Consider the following 23193-nt stretch of genomic DNA (forward strand, 5'->3'; position numbering starts at 1 on the left):
CTGCAAGCTGTCCTATGACTTTCCACATACATATGTGTGCACATGCACACATAAAACAGATTGGTAAAAAGAAGTGTATTGTCTTCGTGTATTTAAGGATTTTTCAGTTATTGCTTACTACATTAATTCTGTAGTGGTCTGAAAGCAAACATTGTATGATTTGTGTTTATAGTACTTGTCTTAATGTGTATTATGGTTCAAATGTAGTCTATATTGGTGAGTTTGCATATGGGCTAGAGAAGAGTATGTATTCTATTACTGGTTAAAGTAGTTTGTTGATGTTAGGCTGGAGGGCCAATGGGCCCCAGGGACCCACCTGTCTCCTCAGTATTGGGATTATAATTGTGTACTACCATGCCTAGCTGCTTCTGCTTTTGTTTCTTCTTCTTCTCCTCCTCCTTCTTTCTTTCTTCCTCCTGATTATTATGAGTATTACAATTATTTTGTTTTTTTTTGAGGCAGTGTTTCTCTGTGTAACAGCCCTGGCTATCCTGAAACTAGCTCTGAAGATGAGGCTGGCCTTGAATTTAGAGCAATCTACCTGCCTCTGTCTTCCAAGTGCTGGGATTAAAGGCATGTGCCACCACCCATTGGCTGTTCTTATTCTTATATCTTTTTAATGTGTTTACTGGGGATCAAACTCAAGTAAGTTCTCCTGAATGCATGTCAAGCAACTTTACTGAGAAATTTTGTTAACCCTCCTGTTTATGATTTTGATTTTTAATACTCATTTTTTATTCTTAGATTTTTATCTGCTTGCACTTGTCTGTTGTTCTTGTAGACTATTCTTGCATAGTAATCATATTTTCAAAATTCCAAAATTCTTAACTCTTGCATTCTGTCATCTATCAGTCAGAAACTTGCTTTGTTTTTCAAATTGTTTTTATCTTTTAGTATGACTTGTAAATTTTTTCTAAAACCCCAACATTGTGTTCTGGAGAATAGGAACCAATGCTAGGCCTTTACTGACCTTTGTCCAGGCCTGAGCAATGTATCAGAGAGGCATAGCAGAGTGGCAAATACTTTGATGAGCCTGTGCCTCTGGACCATGAACTTCACAAACTACAGGTGAACTATATGTAGTTGGGTACTCCTGTTTCTTCAGGTGGAAAGCTTGAGGAGGCTAGAGTTGGGAAGTTTCCTGCCTCAAGTGAGTTAATCTTTGGTTAAACTAATTTGGTTAGTTATTAATAAAATATAGACCTTTATTTTTCTTAAGGACAGGCTGTATTAAGAACTGAGTTCTCTGGGGTCTTTGAAAACGATTCCTCTTTTTCCTCCTGGCATTTTTTTTTTTTTTTTTAAACACATCCATTGTGCACCCACTGCAATTCTTACAGTCAAAGCTTGCTTTATGTGTGGATCCCTTTGTTTATGCCTGGAGTTTAAACTTGGGTACGTGTCTTCACTGAGCTCTACCAGTCTGTCACTACTATTTGGGCCCTCCAGCTTGTCATTGGTTGCTATGGAGATGACTGTGTTAGGTTGGAATTCTTTCTGTTTGCTAGTCTGTGTAGTTTTTGGGTCAGCTGTTGGTGGTGAGTTCCCTTCCCTGAAGGATCTAAAAAGAATTAGGTTTTCAGTGTATCCATCTTTTGGTTTGTTGGATTGAAGGGACATCTTTTCTCCTTACATGCTGGATCAAGAATTCATACTTTATTTTTGTGCCCATCTCTACTATTCTTTGGTCTACTAGTCCAGAAAAACTTTGCTTGATCTTCAGAAAGCAAACATCCATTTTTTTTGTCCCTTTGAGGAGAGGTAGTTACTAGAACTCTTGAGTAAGAGAGGCCAACCTCCATTTCAGATGGCTTCTGTTTATTCCTCTTAATGTTTTATTTTCTTCTCTTGAGGCAGGGTCTCACCGCTGTAGCTCTGGCTGATACTTCCTGCGTAGACCAGGCTAACCTTGAATGCATCTGCCTCCTAAGTATTGGGATTAGAGACTTATGTCACTGTAGCTGGCATTTATTCCTTTTAAGTCCTCTTTCTTCATTTTCATTTCTAGAGCTTCTTGAAGTTGCCGGTTTTTTAACTTTCTTGTAACTCTAGTATAAAACAGCCTTGTTCTTAAGGCTTTATTATTCTTATTTTGATTTCCTTTCTTATATCGTCCATGTAGGGTAACCTATATATCTATATTGCTAGAAAATGTTTGCTGCCAAAATCTTGTTATATTTATCCTGCCCTTGTTTTTAAAAATCAATCTGCTAGCCGGGCGGTGGTGGTGCACACCTTTAATCCCAGCACTTGGGAGGCAGAGGCAGACGGATCTCTGAGTTCAAGGCCAGCCTGGACTACAGAATGAGTTCCAGGAAAGTTGCCAAAACTACGCAGAGAAACCCTGTCTTGGAAAAAAAAAATCAATCTGCCTGCCTCTGTTGATGTCTTTAATATATCAAGCTTTAGACTTATTGTGTGTGTGTGTGTGTGTGTGTGTGTGTGTGTGTGTGTGTGTGTATGCATACATGTGTGCATAGGGCAACTTTCAAGAGCCAAGTCTCTCCTTCAAGTGTAGGATTCAGAGGTCAAATTCAGTGTGGCAAGTGCTTTTACCCACTGAGCTATCTTATTGGCCTCAATGTGTTGTGTTTTATTTAAGGAAAATAGTAAGCTTCATTTGTTTTTTGGAGCCTCCTCTCTTCTCCATCCTGACAAAGCTAAATCAACAAATGTAGATAAATAACTTAATTACCTGAAATATTTTGATAGAGATGAGTGTTTAGTCCCTGTCCCTTTCACTACCAAGTCAAGCTAAAATTTTCTGAAAATAAAAATATTTCTTTATTTAATCTCTTTGCAGTCTCTTTGTGAAGTAAAAAGCAAATGAAGTGTGAATAGGGAAGATTGTGATAGATTGAACCTGCTCTGCTATGGGCTAATGCTCTTGTATACTGTAAAGATTTGTCACTTGATTTGGTTTAATAAAATGTTGGTCAGTAGCCAGGGAGGAAGTATAGGCAGGGCGACCAGTCTAGGGGAATTCTGGGAAGAGGAAGGGCGGAGTCAGGAGACACCAGCCATATGCAGAGGAAGCAAGATGAGAATGTTGAGCTAAGAAAGGGTACCAAGCCACATGGCCAAACATAGATAAGAATTATGGGTTAATTTAAGTATAAGAGCTAGTTAGTAATAAGCCTGAGCCACTGGCTGAGCATTTATAAGTAATTCGGAGTCAGTTATTTAAGAAGCTGCTGCTGGATGTTTGGGAACAGGCAGGCAGGAGAAAAACTTTGAAAAATGTACATCAAAATCTGATTAATCGTAGTGCTGGCAACTATTTGGGCTTGATGCTGAGACTTGATTGCATTACAGTTTGGTGATTTGAATGTGGTAACATAACAATTTTTACTTTAATGTTTCTCTGATTCTTTTATAATCTACAGAAAAAGCAACTAGTGAGATGAATACTGCTGAGGACTGGGGCCTCATCTTGGATATTTGTGATAAGGTGGGCCAATCTCGTACTGGGTGAGTATTCAAAGAGTCAAGAATTTTTGTTCATCCTTCTAATAATTAAGACAAATTAGAAAAGTAAAGCATATCACAATTCTAAATTAGTTTGAAAAGAGCGTTTTTACTAAAAAGATTTGAAGAATTGTTCTATTTAGTTTACCCCTATTGTGGTTTGAACACTTGGTCTCCAGGTGGTGGTGCTGTTTGGGACTCTTGTAGAACCTTTTGGAAGTGGAACCCTCTTGGAGGAATGTGTCACTGGGAATGTGCTTTCAGGGATTATCCCTGGCCCTACATCCTGTCCCCAGTCTGCTTCCTGAATTCAGCTGCCTCTTGTTCCTATCATTATGTCTTCCACATAGTTGTCAACAGTAGCTCTTCTTGAAGTGTAGCTGAAATAAGCCCCTAAGTTGCTTCTGGTCCAGATCTGGTCTCAACCATGAGAAAAGCAACTAATATAACTCCTTATGGCCTGGGAGGGTGATAGGACTGCTAGCAAGGTGGAGCTTTGTTACTCATTATGGTGCATCGTTTTCTTTCTGAAATCTATCATTTCACTCACTTGCCAAGTTTCATGGTTATAGATGAATTTTTATATTTCTCAAATGATTAATGATGATTGAAAGAGATAAGCAAAGTAGAATCTTAAACCTTATCATAAATTACAAACTTTCCAAACAGTTCAGAGTGGATTAACTGATGTACATATAAATGATTTTCAGCTTCTGGCCTGATAACATTCAGCCCATAGCAATATCATTTACCATGCATTTGTGGGCATGGTTCAGGGCACTGTCAGGTATGTGCTTCATTCTTCTAGTGGTAATCCTAATAAGCCTAGCCATTACACAGTTCAGCCATGCAGCCTTCATAAACTCTTTCAAAATGTCTGTTACAAAATGTCCATAATCCATAAGCCTGGTTAGACAGAGGCAGTTTATGGCCCGGGCCAGTCTATGCCTTTATTCCAGTGATTTCAGCCTCTGGTTTGCTGTGTTTATTTGGTTCACCAAGATTGTTTGAAATGTATCCTCTGCCTATTCACTTAAATTTTTTTTTAAGTAAGTGTGCGTGCGTGCGTGCGTGCGTGCGTGCGTGCGTGTGTGTGTGTGTGTGTGTGTTTGTATGCATGCCACAACTAGACAACAGTGAGGAGTCAGTTCTCTTCATCCATGGTTTCAGGGACTGAATTTGGCTCCTTAGGCTTGCATGGCAACACTTCTAGCCATTGAGTCATCTCCTTAGCCCTCTACCTCTTTCAGTTTTATCTTTATATTTAACAGTAAGACTGTTTTCTGCTGGGTGGTGGTGGCAGTGCACGCCTTTAATCCCAGCACTAATGAGGCAGAGGCAGGAGGATCTCTGAAGCTGAGGTTAGCCTGGTCTACAAAAGTGAGTTCCAGAACAGCCAGGTTTGTTATTTTTTTAAAAAAGACTGTTTTCTGGTCTGGCTCATTAATTTAACTGAAATTTGAGTGACTGCCATGTTCCTTAGCTGTTCTCCTTCACTTTTCATTTGACCCACTTTATTTGGAACATTGGGTGGCATGTGGGCATTTCTGTGGGGGATTGTCTTTATTGATGTGACAAGAGTCAGGCCACTCTGGATGAGTTAGAGGTGAGGATGGGTGGGTAGGGATCCTGAACTGTTTTAAGAAGGAGAAATTGAGCTGAGCAGTAAGCAGACAACCCACTGAGCATGCATAAATTAATTCTTTCTCTGATTACCTTCAGTTATTGTCCTGATTTCTTCCTGATGATGGTGGACTGTGACTGGGACTTGTAAACTAAATAATCCGTTCTCCTCTAAGTTCCTTTTCATTGTCAGGCAATAGCAACAGAAGTGCAAGTGGAGAACACTTCCTCTTGTCTGGGGTGGCACATTAACCTGTTTTTCTTCTGTGTCTAGATCTGGTTCCCAATTGCAGTATAAAAGCTGTTAATGTCATTCTTGCCTTCTGAAGTGACTTTTCAGTTTTCCATATCATTGAACTTCATTTAATTCTTTCCTACATGACATTGACTTCAATGCAATTAATTGCTGGAGTTGTTAGTGGTGGTGGGTGTTGTTGTTCTTGTGTTTTGTTTGCATTTTTTTAAACCGCAGTTAAATGCTATTAGTTTCTTTATTCCTTAAATGTAGAACATTTTCTTTCATTTCCCACCCTTTTGACATACGTCTTACCAGACTCAGTTTACCTGTCGTTTTTCTCAAAGCTTTTTTTTTTTAATCCTCTTCATTGACAATAATATCATGGTTCTCTTAGTCCTCAAAGTACTGTGTCAAAAATAATCTTTCTCTTTTTTAAAATGATTTTATTTTATGTGCAATGGTATTTTGCTGGCATGTGTATCTGTGAGTGTGTCGGATCCCCTGTAAGTAGAGTTATAGGCAGTTATGAGCTGCCATTCAGGTGCTAGTAACTGAACCCAGGTCCTCTGGAAGAGCAGCCAATGCTCTTAACTGCTGAGTCATCCCTCCAGCCCCTCAAAAATATCTCATGGCCGAGGATATAGCTTAGTGATAGACTGTGGACTTGGTCTGAAGGAGTTCCTGCATTCAGCCCCCAGCAAGCACCAAGTAAAACAGAGACAAAAATAGACAAATTCTTACTTGTATATTTTAGTAATTTATGTAGTAAATGTATTTAGTGCATTTGTAGACTGAATGGTTTGCTTTTTTTTTTTTTTTCCCCTTTGTAGAGGAAAGAAACATAACTCTGGTTGAAAGTATGGACTCTGGAAGGGCACTGGGTTCAGATTCTGGCTCTGTTGATCTCTGTCACACTGAGCAAATAACTTCCCTTCCTGGGATTTCTCTGTACTTTGATAGTTTCCCACAAAGGGGTAAAAACTTCCTCCTCCTCCTCCTCCTCCTCCTCCTCCTCCTCCTCCTCCTCATAGGTGGTAGGACTTTGAGCTTGGTTTGTTTGTAATGTGTCTAACAGTGCTTGGCACTTGGTTAAGTGTGCACCCTTGATTAGAGTCATGTTTTGTGAATTTGTCCACTGAGGACTGGGTACCACACTGAGATTGGTCGGTGTATTGTAAAAGTATAACTTTATCTAGTACCACAGTTATGAAGTTTGTCCTTTCTTCTTACTGTTTTTCATCTTTTCTTTAGTGTGTTTTTTTTTTCCTGTAGGTACCTTTTATAATAATTTGTGGTCAAATGTCTAAAATCACAAGCATTTATTCCCTTTCATTACTAGAAATGTTTCCCATTTTTCTGGTTAAAAATCAACTTGAAATTTTGTGTGGTGTCTAATGGTGGGGAAATTATGTCTTTTTTTTTTTCATTATATTAACATTGCACCAGCTATATTCATTAGACCTTTTTTCTTATATATTTGAAATTTATTCATTTTTAGCTATAAGAATGTTTTTGTCTGCATTTTGTTTTATTCAGCACCAGTAGGTTTAAGTACATGCTATTTTAAAAACAATCAATCCACATGCTTTTTTTCCAGGGTATCCTTACCATTTGAGTTATTGTTTAGGAATTTGAATTAGATATACTAGATCTAGGAATTTGCTTAGGAGATAATTTCATCATTGTCAGGGGTGGTTCTCTTGTGCATCTGCTCTTGTTCACTTGTGGTTTTCCCCTCCTCCTCCCTTCTTTCCTTCTTCCTGTTTTCCTCCTTCTCTCCTTCTACCTCTCCAAGAACTATTGGTCTCTAGTGCTTATGAACCAGTGGTTCTCAACCTTCCTAATGCTGCAGCCTTTTAATACGGTTCCTCATGGTGTGGTGACCCCCAACCATAAAATTATTTTTGTTGCTACTTCCTAACTGTATTTTTGCTACTGTTAGGAACAATAATGTAAAGATCTGATATTCAGGATACTTATGTGACCCACAGGTTGAAAGCCACTGTAAGCCTTCATTATTTTCCAAGCATTTATTTGCTTATGTACATGAGATGTTTTGTTAGAGTCCTTGTTAATGATTTGGAAATCTAAATTATAATGGAGGTACGGTTTCAGTATTATTGAGGTTTAAAAATCGTATGTAAGACTGGCTATAAGACTGTTTTGGGAACCAGAATTGGTGGCCCATTTGTGTAATCCCAGTACTCAGTAGGCAGAGGCAGGAAGATTGATGGGCATTCAAAGCTAGACTGCTATATGAAGAGTTCTGGGTCTGCTGGCTTCCGCAATGATGAATGAATGAGTGAATGGTTGTATGTATAAATGTTTTGTGTTTATGTACATACATGTGTTTCTGCTTTATTGCAGTATCTCAATATTTTTACTACAGAAAATGATAACATAGAGTGTCATTTGGACTTCCCTGGTCCTAAAGCATTTTTGCTTTTATGGGATACTTTCTCCATTTAAAAAAAAAAAAAAAGGCAGCATTTTATCATTGAATTGTTATAAAGAAAATTTACATGTATGTTAAACCATTTTAATGTAAAGATTCTTCTTTTAATCTTTAAAGGAGTTTAACATTTTTGTGTGCCTCTAGAATTACTGTGGGCCAGAGATGCCATGTGTCTACATGCCCAAAAGACTAGCCTTATAGGAACATTATAAGTTCCCAGATCAAGTCTGTAATAGAAAACTATTAAGCTCCTTTTTAAAATGAAAGTTTGATTTGTGTGTTATGTCTTGTGTGAGGTGTATGCCTGCTCACATGCAGAAGCCAGAGGATGTCAGGTGTCCTGCTCTATCACTGTATCTTACTCTGTTACCTTGCATAGCAGGTGATTTTAGCTGCTGAGCTCTCTCTCTCTCTCCCATTAAGTTTCTTTTAAAGAGAGCAGTAAGCTGGGATACAGGATGGCCTTGTACTCTTCATCTTCCTGCTTCATCTTCATGTGCTGGAATTGTAAGCATATACCAGCATACCTGTCTGCAGGAGGAAGCTTGACAAATCTTAATCCCATTCCCTTTTCTTATACCCACCTTCTGTAGGTGAAAACATTTTTATCTACATTTTTCATTGTGTTCACACAAATACAATTGTATGTTCTCCATTCAATTACAATAAGCATATTGTATACACTGTTTTGTAAATGCTACTCTGTACTTAATATATAATCCCTTAATTAAGTCACTCTTAGAAATGTATTTTTTCTAATGTCTATTAGTATTGGATTAAATAAAAACATTTTCTAACTTAGCATCAATTTTGGTTATAAACAGAATATTTAACAAAATTCAATCACTAGTGAATAAAAATTAATAGTCTTTAGTAGCTGTACCAACCTTGGAAAACTACTCTTGTGCTCCCTATTTTCTCAGATAGGTTATGTAGTTTTTATTAAGATAAAACCAAACTATTTGATTATATTAAACACAAAACTTGATGTTTTGAAAAATACTTCAGATTTCTCAAGATACTCACATGATTTTTAGTGTGTAGTTCCAGTGTATGAGTCAGTGGTTAAGAATGCCAACTAGGTCATATGATGAAGTAAACAGCCTTTGTTTGTTTAGAAATCAAGTGAAGTTTCAGAATGATACCAGTTTCTTTAAAATGTCTTCTTAAATAGCTTCTTTGGTGTGTTTTATTAGTTATTCGTGTAATAGACATGGGGGTAGGCATTTGTCTTAATTGGGGTTTTTATTGCTCTGATAAAATACAATGACCAAAAGCAGCTCTGGGAGGAATGGGTTTATTTTGCTTACACTTCCTCTTCATAGTCTACCACTGAAGGAAGTCAAACAGGGATGGAACCTGGAGGCAGGAACTGAGGTAGATGTCACGAAGGAGCTTACTTCTTGCCTATTACCTGCTCAGCCTGCTTTCTTACAGTGACCAGGACTACTTGTCGAAGGGTGGCCCCACTGACTGTAAACTGGGCCCTTGCACCACAAGTTTGCTCACAGACTAATCTGGTAGGGACATTCCCTCATTTGAGGTTCCCTCTTCCTAAATGACTCTAGCTTATGTCAAGTAGACATAAAAACTGGAGAGAGCACAATATTGATTATCCACATTAGTTGAAGTTGTATATTTGATTCTGGATTAATTGGTGCTGTTTTGTTAATTAATTGTTCCCCTTTAGTTATGAAGAAATTGGAAAGCATAATGTCATTCTTTAGTTGGCTAAGGATATATTCGGCTATTAAGTCAGTCTTAACATTTCTGAAACAGAATTAAAAGGTAAAATAGTCATTTTATCTGATATTTTCTGAGAAATAAAAATGTAAGTTCTTGGGAAGTTTATTAATTTATTGAGTAAATGCCTAGGAACATGAATATGTTCTTGTAGATAGGACTGTATGTAGCTTTTTAAGAAGTCACCACACCGTCTCTAGTCTCTGTATTGTTTCATCTTTTACATTGAGGTCTTTGGTCTGGTTTGGTATTTATTGCAATATTTATTAAGCACTGTGAGGAATTATTCCAACTTTACTTTTTTCTAGTCAGCATCCACAGTGCTGATAGTTTCCAAACACAGCAGTACCGTTACTGAACAATCCTCGTTTATGCCCTTCTGATTTGAAACACTACCTTTCTATAGTACATTCCAATCTGTATTTGAAGTTTTGAGTTTTCTCTTTAGGCTCATTGATGCTGTGTCTGCTGTGTGTGTGTTACTTATGGATTTAATTGTAAAGCTTTGCAATGTGCTTTAATACTTGGTAGGAGTAGTCTTCCTCACTGCTTTCTTAAATTTTTAAATAGAATATAATTTCTCATTTCCCTTTACCTTTTCTTTTTCTAAAACCCCTGTCTTGTTTCTGCCTTGTTCCTTCCCAAATCATGGTCAGTTTTTTTCATTGCTGACTTGTTTTTGGATAACCAGTTAAGGAGCTCTTCCCTGGGGAAGACTTAATTCTCCCCTTCTCCAGCATTCAGCATTCCTTAGTTGCCTGTAGAATGCAGTTAGGAATTATGCTGGTTTAGTAAAGGTGAGGTAGTAGGTTCTCCTCTAAGATCCATCATCTCATTACCTTAGGTAGCTGGCTAGGTTTCTAGTAATAAGCATGATTTTCCTACAGAGTAGGACTTAAGTCCAATTAGAGAGCTTTTGGTTCCTTTCGTGAGTGCCACTGTTACACCATTAGGATATCTTGCCATATTTGGTTCATAGAAATCACATCTGGGTAGGACTGATGATTGCTTTCCTTCCCTGGCAGTTTGCATAGAAAATCCTGATAATATGAAAGCTGTTCCTCAAGGAGGTGGTATTTAGGTAAGATCCAGATTGAATCTTCCAGGTCGTGTGTACACAGTACATGGTATCTTCAGCAATACTAGAGACTACCTTCAGCCTCAGGGAGGCAACCAAGGGCAACTACAATATCCTGTATTGTTTTAGGAGTCTATCCTAAATATGATCAGTCCACATGAGTATATTAAATGGGTAACAGAATTTATTAAGATATAAATTGAGGAAGTACACTTATGAATACAGAATAGAGTAGATAGTAGAAGTCATCCTCTGATCCGACTGGGAATGAATCCACCTCGCAGGCAGGAACAGGGAGAAGGGGCATGTGATCCTTCTTCAACTCCTCATAAGAGGTCAAGTACAATGGCTGGAAGCACTGCTTCCTTTGGATCGTATAGCCCAAAGTCATGGGCAGAGCAAATACCACTACATTTTGTCTAAATAAGATTCTAATCTTATGCAAACTATATACAATAAGAATGATTATCAAGTGTTGTCCAGGAAAAACAAATGGTAATAACATAAACAAAAATGCAGCTACAACCAACAAAAATAACATCAAACAAGAAAGACATACTAAATGTCCAGAACATGGGTAAATGGCAAATTACCAAGATTACTTCAATAGGTGTCATTGAAAATTCTATCTAACTGTAGTACTAATATGTTCTAGCTAAGATACGAGAAGATTGTAACTGTAACTATCTAGTCATCAACTCCATCAAAGACCTGAGAAGGAACATAATAATACCTGAGAAAATGGAAAATGCAAGCAAGCAATTTTTGAAATTCTTGAGGGAATAGACAGAGACAGCTGGCAGTCTGGCTAGTCACCTAAAGTTTCTCAGCATTGTTGAGGCATCTAATTTGGCTACATGCCTAGAATATCTGACAGACCATTTTCAGAAACAGGAATTTTGAAAGACCATGTTACCCTGTCTTGGCAGTGTTTAGTAGTCTCTTTTCCTTGTGTCCTGCTCATCCAGAAAGGACAGCATTCGTATTGTCAGCAGTTGAGGCAAGGGCAGTTCTTTACCCAGTAGACCATTTTGTGCCAAGAAAAAGACAAACTTCCAAACAGAAATGTCTTAGAAGCCCAACATTCTCTCGGGATCAGATTGGTGCTGCCAGGAGCAATTGTGTCTCAATGTCAACAGAATTCTAAGTTATTTAAATGCTATATTCTCTAGGTTTATGAAGTGTTTGAAGATTACCTATACATGTGACATATGTTTCTGTAAATCCAGAGAACCTAACTAACATTAACTATAGGAATGACAAGCATGTGTGACTATAGTTCTGTAAGTCTTATCTACCTAAATAACCTAATGACTAAGGCTTCATTTTAACAAGATAAACAGTCTGTAAAGCAGAGGTACTGTATAAGGACAATGACCTCAAAATTGTGACAGTACATAAAATAGCTTAAATAGAGGTATAGTGCAATATGACAATAATCCTAAATATGTATCAATGTACAAAATATCCCAAGCAGGTAGAACATACATACAGTATGACAAATATAATATCACATTTGTATCAATATACAAAATATTTCAAACAGGAGTAGGAATATGTATACAATACAACAAATATAGTTTTGTATTTGTATCAATATACAAGAATCCATATCCGTGCAAATTTATCTAAGGCTGATATTTTACTGAATTGGTTTACTAGTAAATACAACAATCTACCTAATATTCCTATACCTATCCATTCCCCTATTTATTTTCTAAATGAAAATACTGGAGTCTAGATTTTATTGTTCCACCCCCATCCCTATAACCATCCATCCATAACCCTGATAAAAATGAAACATTTGGGAGAGGAGCTTCATTTTCTTAGACTTGCCTCCTACTGTTTAGGGGGCAATGGTATCTCTGTGGAGTCTTATAAGAAAGCTTAGAATGGTTAGGCCTCAATATGGCTAGCCATAGAGTCTGCAGCCAGTCTCAGTAATGGATAAGATTGTCTGAGATTCTGGCTAGAAGTGTAGTATGATGGACCATATTATCTTAGAACTGTCCTGAAGAGTTTTAAGTTCAAAGCTGATCATTGAGTAATGTTATTAGGTACCATGACATCTTTGTGGACCAAGTAGAGTCATTGTGGGGCCCCATCTTCCTTCTGGAAACTTCAGAGCTTGCTATTGGGAACACTTATTTTCACTGTGGAAAACTTGAACATTATTTATATCAAAATGGAAAATTTGACTATAAAGATGACATGACATGTAAGGAAGGATTCCAAGAAATCCAAGAATAAGCATGGAGAGAAATAGAATCTTGATAACAATGGTCCTTAGATTATTGGTTTTCTTCTGTCTCACACCAGTTGGCTCTTCCAATATGAGACAGAATTTTATTTGAGACATATGCTGGGGCATTATTAGTCTTAATTTGTACGAGTATTCCCATGATGGCCATAACTTCTAATAGACTCTTGGACTCCTCTAACCAACAGCTCAAAAGGAGTTTCTCTGCTGGGTGGTAGGGTTTTGTTAGGTGGTCCATGGCTCTTGGGGGAGGGCATTGTTAGCTTAGTTTCATAACTTCTTTTAAGATATACATACATACACACAGGTATACATACACTTAGATAAATATAAAATTTTTCCTTAAGATATCCTTAGATTTATCCCCTTCTTCCTTCTTCTGCATTGTTCTCTTCCTTCCCAATTAAAGCCTCCCTTCCTCCTACTTCACATCACTTGTATTTCTTGTTTTTCTTACCTGTTTTTTGCTCTTCTCTTATGTCCCCATATACATTTTAGAATTGACTTGAATACTTTAAAGGCAAAACTTTGCCCCCATGTTTTATTCATTAAATTTGTTCTTTGACAGTTTCATGCATGTCTGTAATCTATTCTGATTGCTCTGACCTCCACATCACCACACCTCATTTTGTCCTCTTGTTTTACCATTTGGTTTTTGTGTGAACAGAGTTTGAATAGGGGTGTCTGCATGACCATGAGATTGGAACTATCCATTAGAGCCTGGCGGTTCACCGGTGGGTACAAAACTGAAGACAGTGACTCTGTCTCACAAAGTCTTATCAATAGCCTACAGTTCAGCAGCAAGGAACATAGCCCCATGATTCTCTCCTCCATTCATAACTGATTGTTGAGAGGGTTTGTCTTATATGGGTCCAATGCAAGTAACTGTATCTGCTGGGAGTTCATGATTTCGTTTGTGAATAGAGGATGAGAAATGAATTGTTACGGTCTGAGCCCTCATCCATTACTTATTCTCTGCATATTGAGTCTCTGTATTCACCGCTGTTTCCTGGAAAGATAGGCTTCTCTCATTAGGGTTGAGAGTAGCCTTTGCTGAAGGGTATAATACAGATATTTAGAAGGCAGTTTAACACTTACGTCTATTAGCTTAAATTAACATCAGCAGTAATTCCCCTCATAAAACCTATGACTTCTTAAGGCACGGGTTTTTTCTTCTGTGGAGTAGGCCTCAGATCCATTCGGAAGTGTTGTTTAACTCCACAGAGCACTTGGACCACTGCTGCACATGGGATCACATTTTGCCTGACTGACAGCTGTGTTGGAGTATGTGTAGTTCATTACGAATAGGATTCTTTTTTCTTTCCTCTTCTTTTCTGTTTGTTTGTTTGTTTGTTTGTTTGTTTTTCTTTCCCCGGTAGCCTGCAGTTTGAAAGCTAGCCAGCAGAGAGCTTTCCAGTTCATTTGTAGCTTGATTTCTCTGTATCTTGCAACCAAGATGTATAATGTCTTAAACAATAAGTCTTGCAATGGTGGGCGACCAGGTGGAAAAGCAGGAGACTGTATTGTTTTGGAGCCTCTGGGCCTCACAGACCAATTGCTCATATGGAGATTTCCCGTACTTAGCACTAGGATTTTGGTTCACTATCTTGCTATACAGGGCATCACCCTTCAAACTTTTTTTTTTTTTTCAAATATTTTTATTTGGATTAGAAGATTGTAGGTTTTCATATGGCCTTTTCATACCCCTGTATTTTTTTGTTGTTCCTGTCCCTCTGTTTTCTCCATCCCTCCCTCCTTCCTTAACCCTTTCTTCTCCATTAATCCCCCTCTGTACTTTGATTTTTACCTGTGTTCTACAATTTTCCTCCCTAAGGTCCTTTTCCTACTCCCACTCCTGGACCTCTTTCTAGTTTCATGGCTTTCACAAGTATTCCAAGTTAAACACACACACACACACACACACACACACACAAAACCCAAACAAACAAAACCAAAAACAACAACAACAACAACAACAAAACAGAATTGAAGCTAGGATCCTTAATGAAAAAGAACATGTGACATCTGTCTTTCTTGGTTTGGGTTACCTCACTCAATACTCCTGCCCACTCCAGTTTCATCCATTTACCTGAATAATGCAAAATTCAAGTTTTCTTTTCAGCTGAGTAGAATTTCATTGTGTGTATGTACTACATTTTCCTATGCATCAACATGGGCATCTAGGCTGATGCCATTCCCTGTCTTGATAACAAGGTAGTGATGAATATGGATGTGTAAGTATTTCTGTAATAGGACATAGGTTTTGTTGGATATATGCCCAAGAGTGATATGGATAAGTCATAATAATTTTATTTCTAGTTTTTTGAGGACGCTTCAGGTTGTTTTCCTAAGTGATTGCACTATTTTGCATTTCTACCAATAGTGTGAAAGGACTCTGTGCTGCACAAGCATTTGTTGCCATTCTTGATGATGACTATTCTGACTGGGATGAAATGGAATTTTAATGTAGTCGGAATCTGCATTTCCTTCATTGCAAAGGATATTGAAAAAATTAAGAAGTGTTTAGTAGTCATATGTATTTCTTCTCTTGAGAACTCTTTGTTTAGTTCTATACCCCATTTTTAATTGGCTTGTTTGGTTTTTTTGATGTTTGGCTTTTTGAATCTTGTATATTCTAGTTACTAATCCAGTGTCAGATGTATAACTAGCAAATATTTTTTCCCATTCAGTGGTAAGCCTCATCCCATAGCCTTTGCGTTGTTGCCTACATGACCTCTCTCTTGAATTGACTCCACTTGCTGCCCCGACGCTTACCTTGACATTCATTCCACATTCCTGGCATCTCTGACTTCATAGGATCTGCATTCTATTGCATCATTCAGGCCCCACTATCACAGATTCACAAATTACAGTCTTGGCTGCTGCAGGGATCTTGACCTTTTTCCTGACTTCCCAGGCATTTCTTTGAAATCTGGAGGGAAGCTTTCATGACCATATAACTCTCAGACTTTGTGTGTCTGCAAAACCAGCCCATGTGAACAATACCAAGGGCTTCTCCCAGCTTGAAGAGTCACTGGATCCCCTTGGACACACCATAGAGGGCCTGGATATGTGATGGAGTTTCCTGGGCTGCTCTCAGAGTAGGATGCTCTAGAGCTCTCTTCTTAAAACAGTCAAATGTGGGGTATGGTGTGACTCCTTCTTCAGAGTCCTTGAAGTGTCTTTCCAACTGTACTGATGTAGAGTATTTGACTTATTTTTTAATGGTTTTCATCTCTTCAGCAAGCAATTTCCTGACCCCATCTTCATCCACATTTACTTTCTGAGCAAACTGCAAATGTTCCCAGCCTTTCTAGTGTATTTTCTCTGCCATTCTATGTACACTTAGCTAAAAGCAGCTCGCAGTAATCATGCTGCAGCCTGAATGGTGGCCTGACTTGAAATATCCTCAAACGGATTAAGTACTCCACTCTTTTGAAGTTCAACCTTCCACGAAGCCTCAGGACAAGAATAAATGTAGACAAGTTCTTTGCCAGAATGTAACACAAATGGCCTCTGACTCAGTTCCCTGTAGAGTCCTTAGATCTTGTTTGAAGCCTCTTGCCCACAGTCTTTACTGTCTATATTCTGTTACCATTCCAAACTCACACCTGAACTTGCCTCTGAGCTCTGCTTACAGCCCTGTAGAACTCTCTCTTCAGTGTGGTGGTTTGAAAGAAAATGACCCCCAAAGGGAATGGCACTATTAGGAGTTGTGGTTTTGTTGGAATAGGTTTGGTCTTGTTGGAGGAAATATGTCACCGTGGAAGTGGGCTTTGATGTCTTTTTTGCTCTAGCTTTGCTCAGTGCTATGAATTTCCTGTTTCCTACAAGAAGTAGACTCTCAGTTATTACTCCAGCATCATATCTGTCTGTATGCCACCATGCTTCTTCTATCATGATGATAATGGACTGAACCTCTGAAACTGTAAGCGAGCCACCTAAATTAAATGTTTTCCTTTATAAGAGTTGCCATGGCCATGGTGTCTCTTCACAGCAATAGAAACCCTAATTAAGATTCCAAGTTTTTACATATTTTTCCCACCAACCTGTTCTGAAGACTTCTGAATCATATCATCAGGAAAATTCATAACAACAACCCTACTTCTCTGGTATCAGTCTTCTTTTGCTGTTAGAAAGCCAGCTTAAGAGAGGAAGGATTTATCTTGTTTCATAGTTTGATGAGTTTCAGTCCATTTTGTGTTTATTTAAGTAACAAGTTTGTACTAAAACTTGGCAACTCTCTGGAGGCAGGAAAGTGAGACTGACTTGTGGCTCATCTGACTTGTTTCTTTTTTGTGGATTATTATTCATTCCTGCCTGGCTTGATGTCCCTAAACACCTTAATATATATTAATTAGTTAATTTGCAGTGATGGGGATAAAACTCAGGGCATGCTAGACACTTCAACACTGACCTACATGTGGATCCATTTATTTTTAATTTATAGTAGTTTCATTTGTTTTAAAAATAGATTGAGAGAAAAAAATGAGGCCTAAAAATATAGAATAGAAAGTAAATATAAGTGTAGACTGGGGCTGTATCTCAGTGATGGAATGCTTCCCTATATAATAAAAGTCCTGTGATCATTTCCAAGCATCTTTGAAACAGAAAACAAAGGCCAGTTGTTTCCTTAATTGCTTTAAATAATCAGAACTTCTGTACATAAATAGAAGTTTAAAGAATTAAGATGTTGGTTAGGATGACTGGTGATTTCTGTCTCTGGTATCTGGTAGTTAGCCTAGAAATCCTTCCTTTTGGGTAGATCACTGCGTTTGTGACACAGTCATTTTAGGCAGTTTTGAGCAGAAGATTGGCCACTTAGCCCAGGTAGAAGTAGATGCAGGGTTGTGTTTCTTATGTCATAGCTACTGAAGTTCCTCTCTGTAACACGGTTATACCTCTTAGCAAGCTCCCTTTTTGCACTTGTTCCTCATTAGAAGGACCATGACTACTCTGCACTACTGTAAATAAGACTTAGGCTGCAGTCCTTTCCTTTGTCAGGATTCTCCTTGCCTGAGTAGATTACTCCAGCAGTTCCTGTTGCATCTCCTTGGACCTGTCTGCTTTTTGATCATCACCTTTCTCTTGCTCATAGTTAGTTGTATGGAACAGGTCAAGCTGGGTCCACTTGGGCCAGGACTAGAGGGAGCTGCTGTCACTACGAAAGCTATCGGGCAGTATCTCTCAATACATATTTCATATGTATTTTCTAGTTTTGTAATTGTTTATAGCAGGAGTGTGTGTGTGTATAAAAATCTTACTGAACTTATTGTTATGAATTAAAATGTATTAGCCTTCCAATTTACCTACAATTTTTCATGCAGAATTAGCTTAAAATGCTTCCTCTCTGTCTACTAAGCAAGAGAACTTGTGATGTCTTTGGGAATTTGAAAGGAACTAGTATATAGTTTTCAGATGTCATTAATAACCTAACTCTTGTACAGTAATTTCCCTTCTATACACTTAGTGGAGAGTGCTAGATTTATTATTAATTGTTAAACTTCTCCTTTTTTAGACCTAAAGACTGTCTTCGTTCTATTATGAGAAGAGTGAACCATAAAGACCCCCATGTTGCTATGCAAGCTTTAACTGTAAGTAGGTTCATTTTAAGTAAACCACACTGCTTAATTATTCTTCAGCGTTAAGCCCTTTTAATTTCTCGCTTTATCCTTATAGCTTCTAGGAGCATGTGTATCAAATTGTGGCAAAATTTTTCACTTAGAAGTATGTTCAAGAGACTTTGCTAGTGAAGTAAGCAACGTATTAAATAAGGTAAGGAACGTCATGTCCAGAAATCAAGGAAGTCTTTTTTCATGTATTTTTTTATTGTTAAGGACTTCCCATTTTAAATTCCAAAGTGTGTGTGTGTGTGTGTGTGTGTGTGTGTGTGTTCCTAGATTATAAGTAAGAACTATATTTCCTTAAAAAGACTGCAAATCCACATAAATTTTAGTGTTGGTTCTTTTGCAAACCACATTAAAATAGGTTTAGGGACCATCTATCCTTTCATCTGATAAGAAAACATACATTCTTATATATTTAATGAAATAATACCAATCTACTTTAGACACTTTTTTGATACCATTTTTGTACCCACACAAAGGTATTTCCCTATTGTAGAATCTGAAGAAACTGCCAGAATTAAGGTCCTGTCGAATCCTCATCTTATGTGAACTACCTGACTGTCCATTACAGGGTTTTCCTACTGTGTTACTGTTCCATTGGGCTAGACATATAGATGAAGTTGCCCCTGAGGTTGAAGCAGAGAAGTTCTTACCAGGGACTGCCCCTAAGCCAAGACTGGCCAGTAGTGATTCCAAACTAAGAAGCACTCAATTCCATAGCCCATAGCACTTGTTAGTGGACCTTAGATCCTGAAGACAGCAGAGTCCTTGTGATGGACATTGTAGAAAAGAGATAGTCTCTCCAGATATGTCTATAATGAAGATGGCTGGTTAGAGAATTACAGGACTATACTATAGACTTGAAGAAATTGCTCAAGGCCAGGACTGGATTCTATATTTTTACCCACACATTTGATCTTTAGTATTTCAGCCAAGAAGTTAAATAAGCCTGGCTTATTTTCAAGTCTATAGAGGAAAACATGTAGCTGTTCTGGTCATACAGGTGTTTGTGTGTTTTCATCTGGACAAGGAGAGCAAGAGAGCTGGGAACTATAATATTGCCTATTTAATTGCATGTCAGAAAAAAATCCAGTGCCTAATTCAAGGAGTCTAAAAATAGAAAAGTAACAGTTTTTCTAGTAAAAAAATTTCATGTTTTGGCCTGGAAAGATGGCTCAGCCATTAAAGGCTAGGCTCATAACCAAAAATTTCATGTTTTATAAGTAATTATTTCTGGCTTAAACTATTTGGTATTGTATATCAAGAAAAGGATTTTAATGTTAATAGGGGAATTCTTCGGGCAATTTTGAAGTATATGAGTGCTTCCGAGTTTTAATAGGAAAAACACTTGTATAGAAATGTGAAAGGAAATAATACTTTTATAGGTCTTAGTCATGCTTCCCTTTTCCGTTTCAGTGAATCACATTTGTTTTTTTAACTAATGAATAAACATATTTTACAGTGTTCTGAATGTCCAGTGAAAGGGGTAATTGTTTATGAAGACATAGTTTGCTATCATATTTTCTGTAATTTTAAGTAAGATACAGAAAAAAGGTTACATCGTACTATAAACAGCTGTTTGGAAAGACAGAAACATATAGAGAGAGGGCTTTAAATGCTTTTAACTTTTCCTCAAGGGGGAAGTACTCTTTGGAAGAAAAAAAGCTCCTAAGATGATTAGCATGTAGTGTACCTCACACAGACCTGAGCTAAAAGTCATGGGAAAACACAGGTGTGAAAATTGAAAGGAAGGAATTAAGGAAAAAGGAACCATACCATTTATTCCTTTCTTGCAGTTTTTAAAAAATAAAAATGCAATGCAAAATAAGTAAGTTATTTTTTGTTGTTGTTCTGATGTGTAAAGCGTCTAAAGATGTAAATTGCACTGAAACAGCCTGTCATTCCAATCTCCAAAATAAGTTATTACACATTTCATGTTTCAGTTTTGAAGTGAGATATAGCTAATAGTATCTTTCATTGTTTTTTCATGGTATGAAAGTAATGTTGTTGATTTATAGATGCTATTTTCTTATTTTCACATGTATAATCTATTGCTATAGAAAATGAATATATACATAGACATATAAGATATATATATATATATTTAATTTTATATTTAGAAGGATATCTCTTATAAAGGGTCAATTTGTAATTTTAAAAGAGATCTGTAACACTTGAGAATTTATATTTTTCTTATAACAGAAAACTGGTACTTTTTCATTTCTCTCTCTCTCTCTCTCTCTCTCTCTCTCTTTTTTTTTTTTTTGCTGTTCCTTAGGGTCATCCTAAAGTATGTGAAAAATTAAAGGCTCTTATGGTTGAATGGACGGATGAATTTAAGAATGATCCACAACTTAGTCTGATCTCAGCGATGATTAAGAACCTTAAGGAACAAGGTGTTACATTCCCAGCTATTGGCTCTCAGGTATTCTGTGAAGTTGTGTGTGTTACAGTTCATTTTTTCTTCTAAAGTAGTTATGTCTAACTTTTTCTTTGGCTTTCATTTATAGTTAGCTTTTACTGCTTTTTAGAGTGGACTCCAAACTCTCCTTTCCCAATACCTCTCCTTCAAAAAGGAGTTGATTTAATGTTTTGTAATTTAAATTCTTTATTTAGTTTTACTACAACAAAATTGCATTGGACCAGATAACAATGGATAATCTTGTTAAATGCTCTCAATGCTGTTTTTTATCTACAAAGAATGATAACTTCTCAGGCGGTGGTGGCACACGGTCTTTAATCCCAGCACTGGGGAGGCAGAGGCAGGCGGATCTCTGTGAGTTTGAGGCCAGCCTGGTCTACAGAGTTCCAGGACAGTCAGAGTTACACAGAGAAACCCTGTCTTAAAAACCCAAAAGAAAAAAAAAAGAGTTATAGCTTAAAAATTCAGGAATCTTTTTATTGAGAAGTTTATGAATAACTTTATATAAATTTAGGAGATATTAGAGGCCAGTGGAAAAAGAAGCAAACGAGCATTTTGTTTTTAAGCAGGAGTTAAGTAGTGCCTGAGTCTTGCTTTCCCTCTAAAAGATGTGATTGGCACAGGGTAGATTTCCTTTGGCACATACAGCTGTCTGTGTAATGCAGTGAATGTCTGATTTGTGTCATAGAGTAAAAAAAAAAATCAAGGGACATCTTATATATGTCTCTTCTAGGTAGCCAATTCCTAAGGGTATATGCATTGTAGTATAGTATATTTTCTTTTCCTGCTGTATGGATTGGAACAAACTTTTAACAAGTTATATGAAATCATGAAGGAAACAAGAGCTTACCTTCTGATTGTTGACCCCTTTCAGTAGTCATATTAGATTGTATACTTTTGTCTAGAGCTATCTGGATTTTCTTCCCAAGGCATTTCATTTTATCTGAGTGCTCTTTAGATGTGAATACCCAGAAAAACATCCAAAAGAGAAAGGAAGCAAGTGGATTATTTTCTTTTTGCTTAAAATATTAGTATTTTAAATTAAGTTTATGGTGATGGGTCTTAATATTCATTCATAATTGATAGCTAGATTTTATTAATAATTTTAAAAAATTAAAATTAATGATTTTTATGCAGAACAATTCAAGGTACTATAAATTTCTTGGCAACAGAAACAGTGTCTATCAAAGAGTAGATACACTGCAGAGACACAGAGCAGACTTAGTAGAATTGCATTTTCTATACTGTTCTAGAACTTCTTACTCAAAATGTGATTCATTGACCGTTGTTGTCATGTTCTCTTGGGAGATGATCAGGACTCCAGCCTCTGAGATGCCATTCCACACCTGTGAACTCATTGTCTCCATTTAATAAGATCCCCAGATGCTTTTCACTGTGCATAGGAAGTTGAGAAGCACTGCTTTAGAGCACAGCCTTTAGTGCAAATGCAAGCACTTCTCATCCCATAGGTGGAATTGCTCTTAATGGAGGAGGAAGCAGTATAGTGATGTGTTTGACGTGGAACTGTCTTCATTAGTCCAGAATCTTAGTTATGGGAGCAACTTCAGGGTCCTCTAATGTAATCCCTTCATTATTCACATAGAGAACTGGTTCTGAGAGTGGCTGGAGGAAGGACAATCCAGTTCATTGTTTTATACCACCTGCTCTTGCCTGCTTTCCAGTAGCATTCACTGGATGCACTTCTGTTTAGATCAGGCTTCGTGGGGCAAGAAGTGTAGTGGTCACTGGCAAGAGTGTTTATTATTACTTGGTATAGAAATTACATTATTCTCTTGTTCAGATTATTTCAGATGTAGAAGACTGATACTGAAGACTTCATGTAGTTACATACATTTTTATTTTAATTATTATCTTTCAGCTACAGAAAATTGCACTTTTGAAAAGCTTGTCATTAGAAACTGTAAAGATGTTTTAATGAAAAGCAAATGATAGGGACTGGAGAGATGGCTCAGTGGTTAAGAGCACTGGTTGTTCTTCCAGAGGACCTGGATTCAATTCCCAGCACCCACATGGTAGCTCACAACTGTCTGTAACTCCAGTTCCAGGGGATCTGACACCTTTACACCAATGCACATAAAATAAATTTTAAAAAAAAGGAAAGAAAGAAAAGCAAATGATAAAGGTCCAACTGCAGGGTCTTCTCTAGACTTTAAAGCTACTTACTTACTGAAGTCCTTGCTACAGTTTTATGAGACTAGATTTTTATCAGCAGACTTAATAAAAGATTCTGAAGATATAAAGATATTTTCTACATATAT

The 23193-nt window shown here is 37.3% G+C and overlaps 1 protein-coding gene across 1 annotated transcript in view; it reads left to right on the top strand.

Annotated features, from left to right (window-relative positions):
* Window positions 1-23193, top strand: part of Stam (signal transducing adaptor molecule) — a 56115-nt gene that overhangs the window by 11864 nt on the left and 21058 nt on the right. The window contains exons 2-5 of the mRNA XM_036187706.1: window positions 3387-3471; window positions 18384-18459; window positions 18545-18640; window positions 20771-20917. Coding sequence (XP_036043599.1) covers window positions 3387-3471; window positions 18384-18459; window positions 18545-18640; window positions 20771-20917 — 404 coding nt within the window. The remainder of the gene's footprint in view (window positions 1-3386; window positions 3472-18383; window positions 18460-18544; window positions 18641-20770; window positions 20918-23193) is intronic.

This window comes from Onychomys torridus, chromosome 5, assembly GCF_903995425.1.
Source record: "Onychomys torridus chromosome 5, mOncTor1.1, whole genome shotgun sequence".
Classification (NCBI taxonomy): domain Eukaryota; kingdom Metazoa; phylum Chordata; class Mammalia; order Rodentia; family Cricetidae; genus Onychomys; species Onychomys torridus.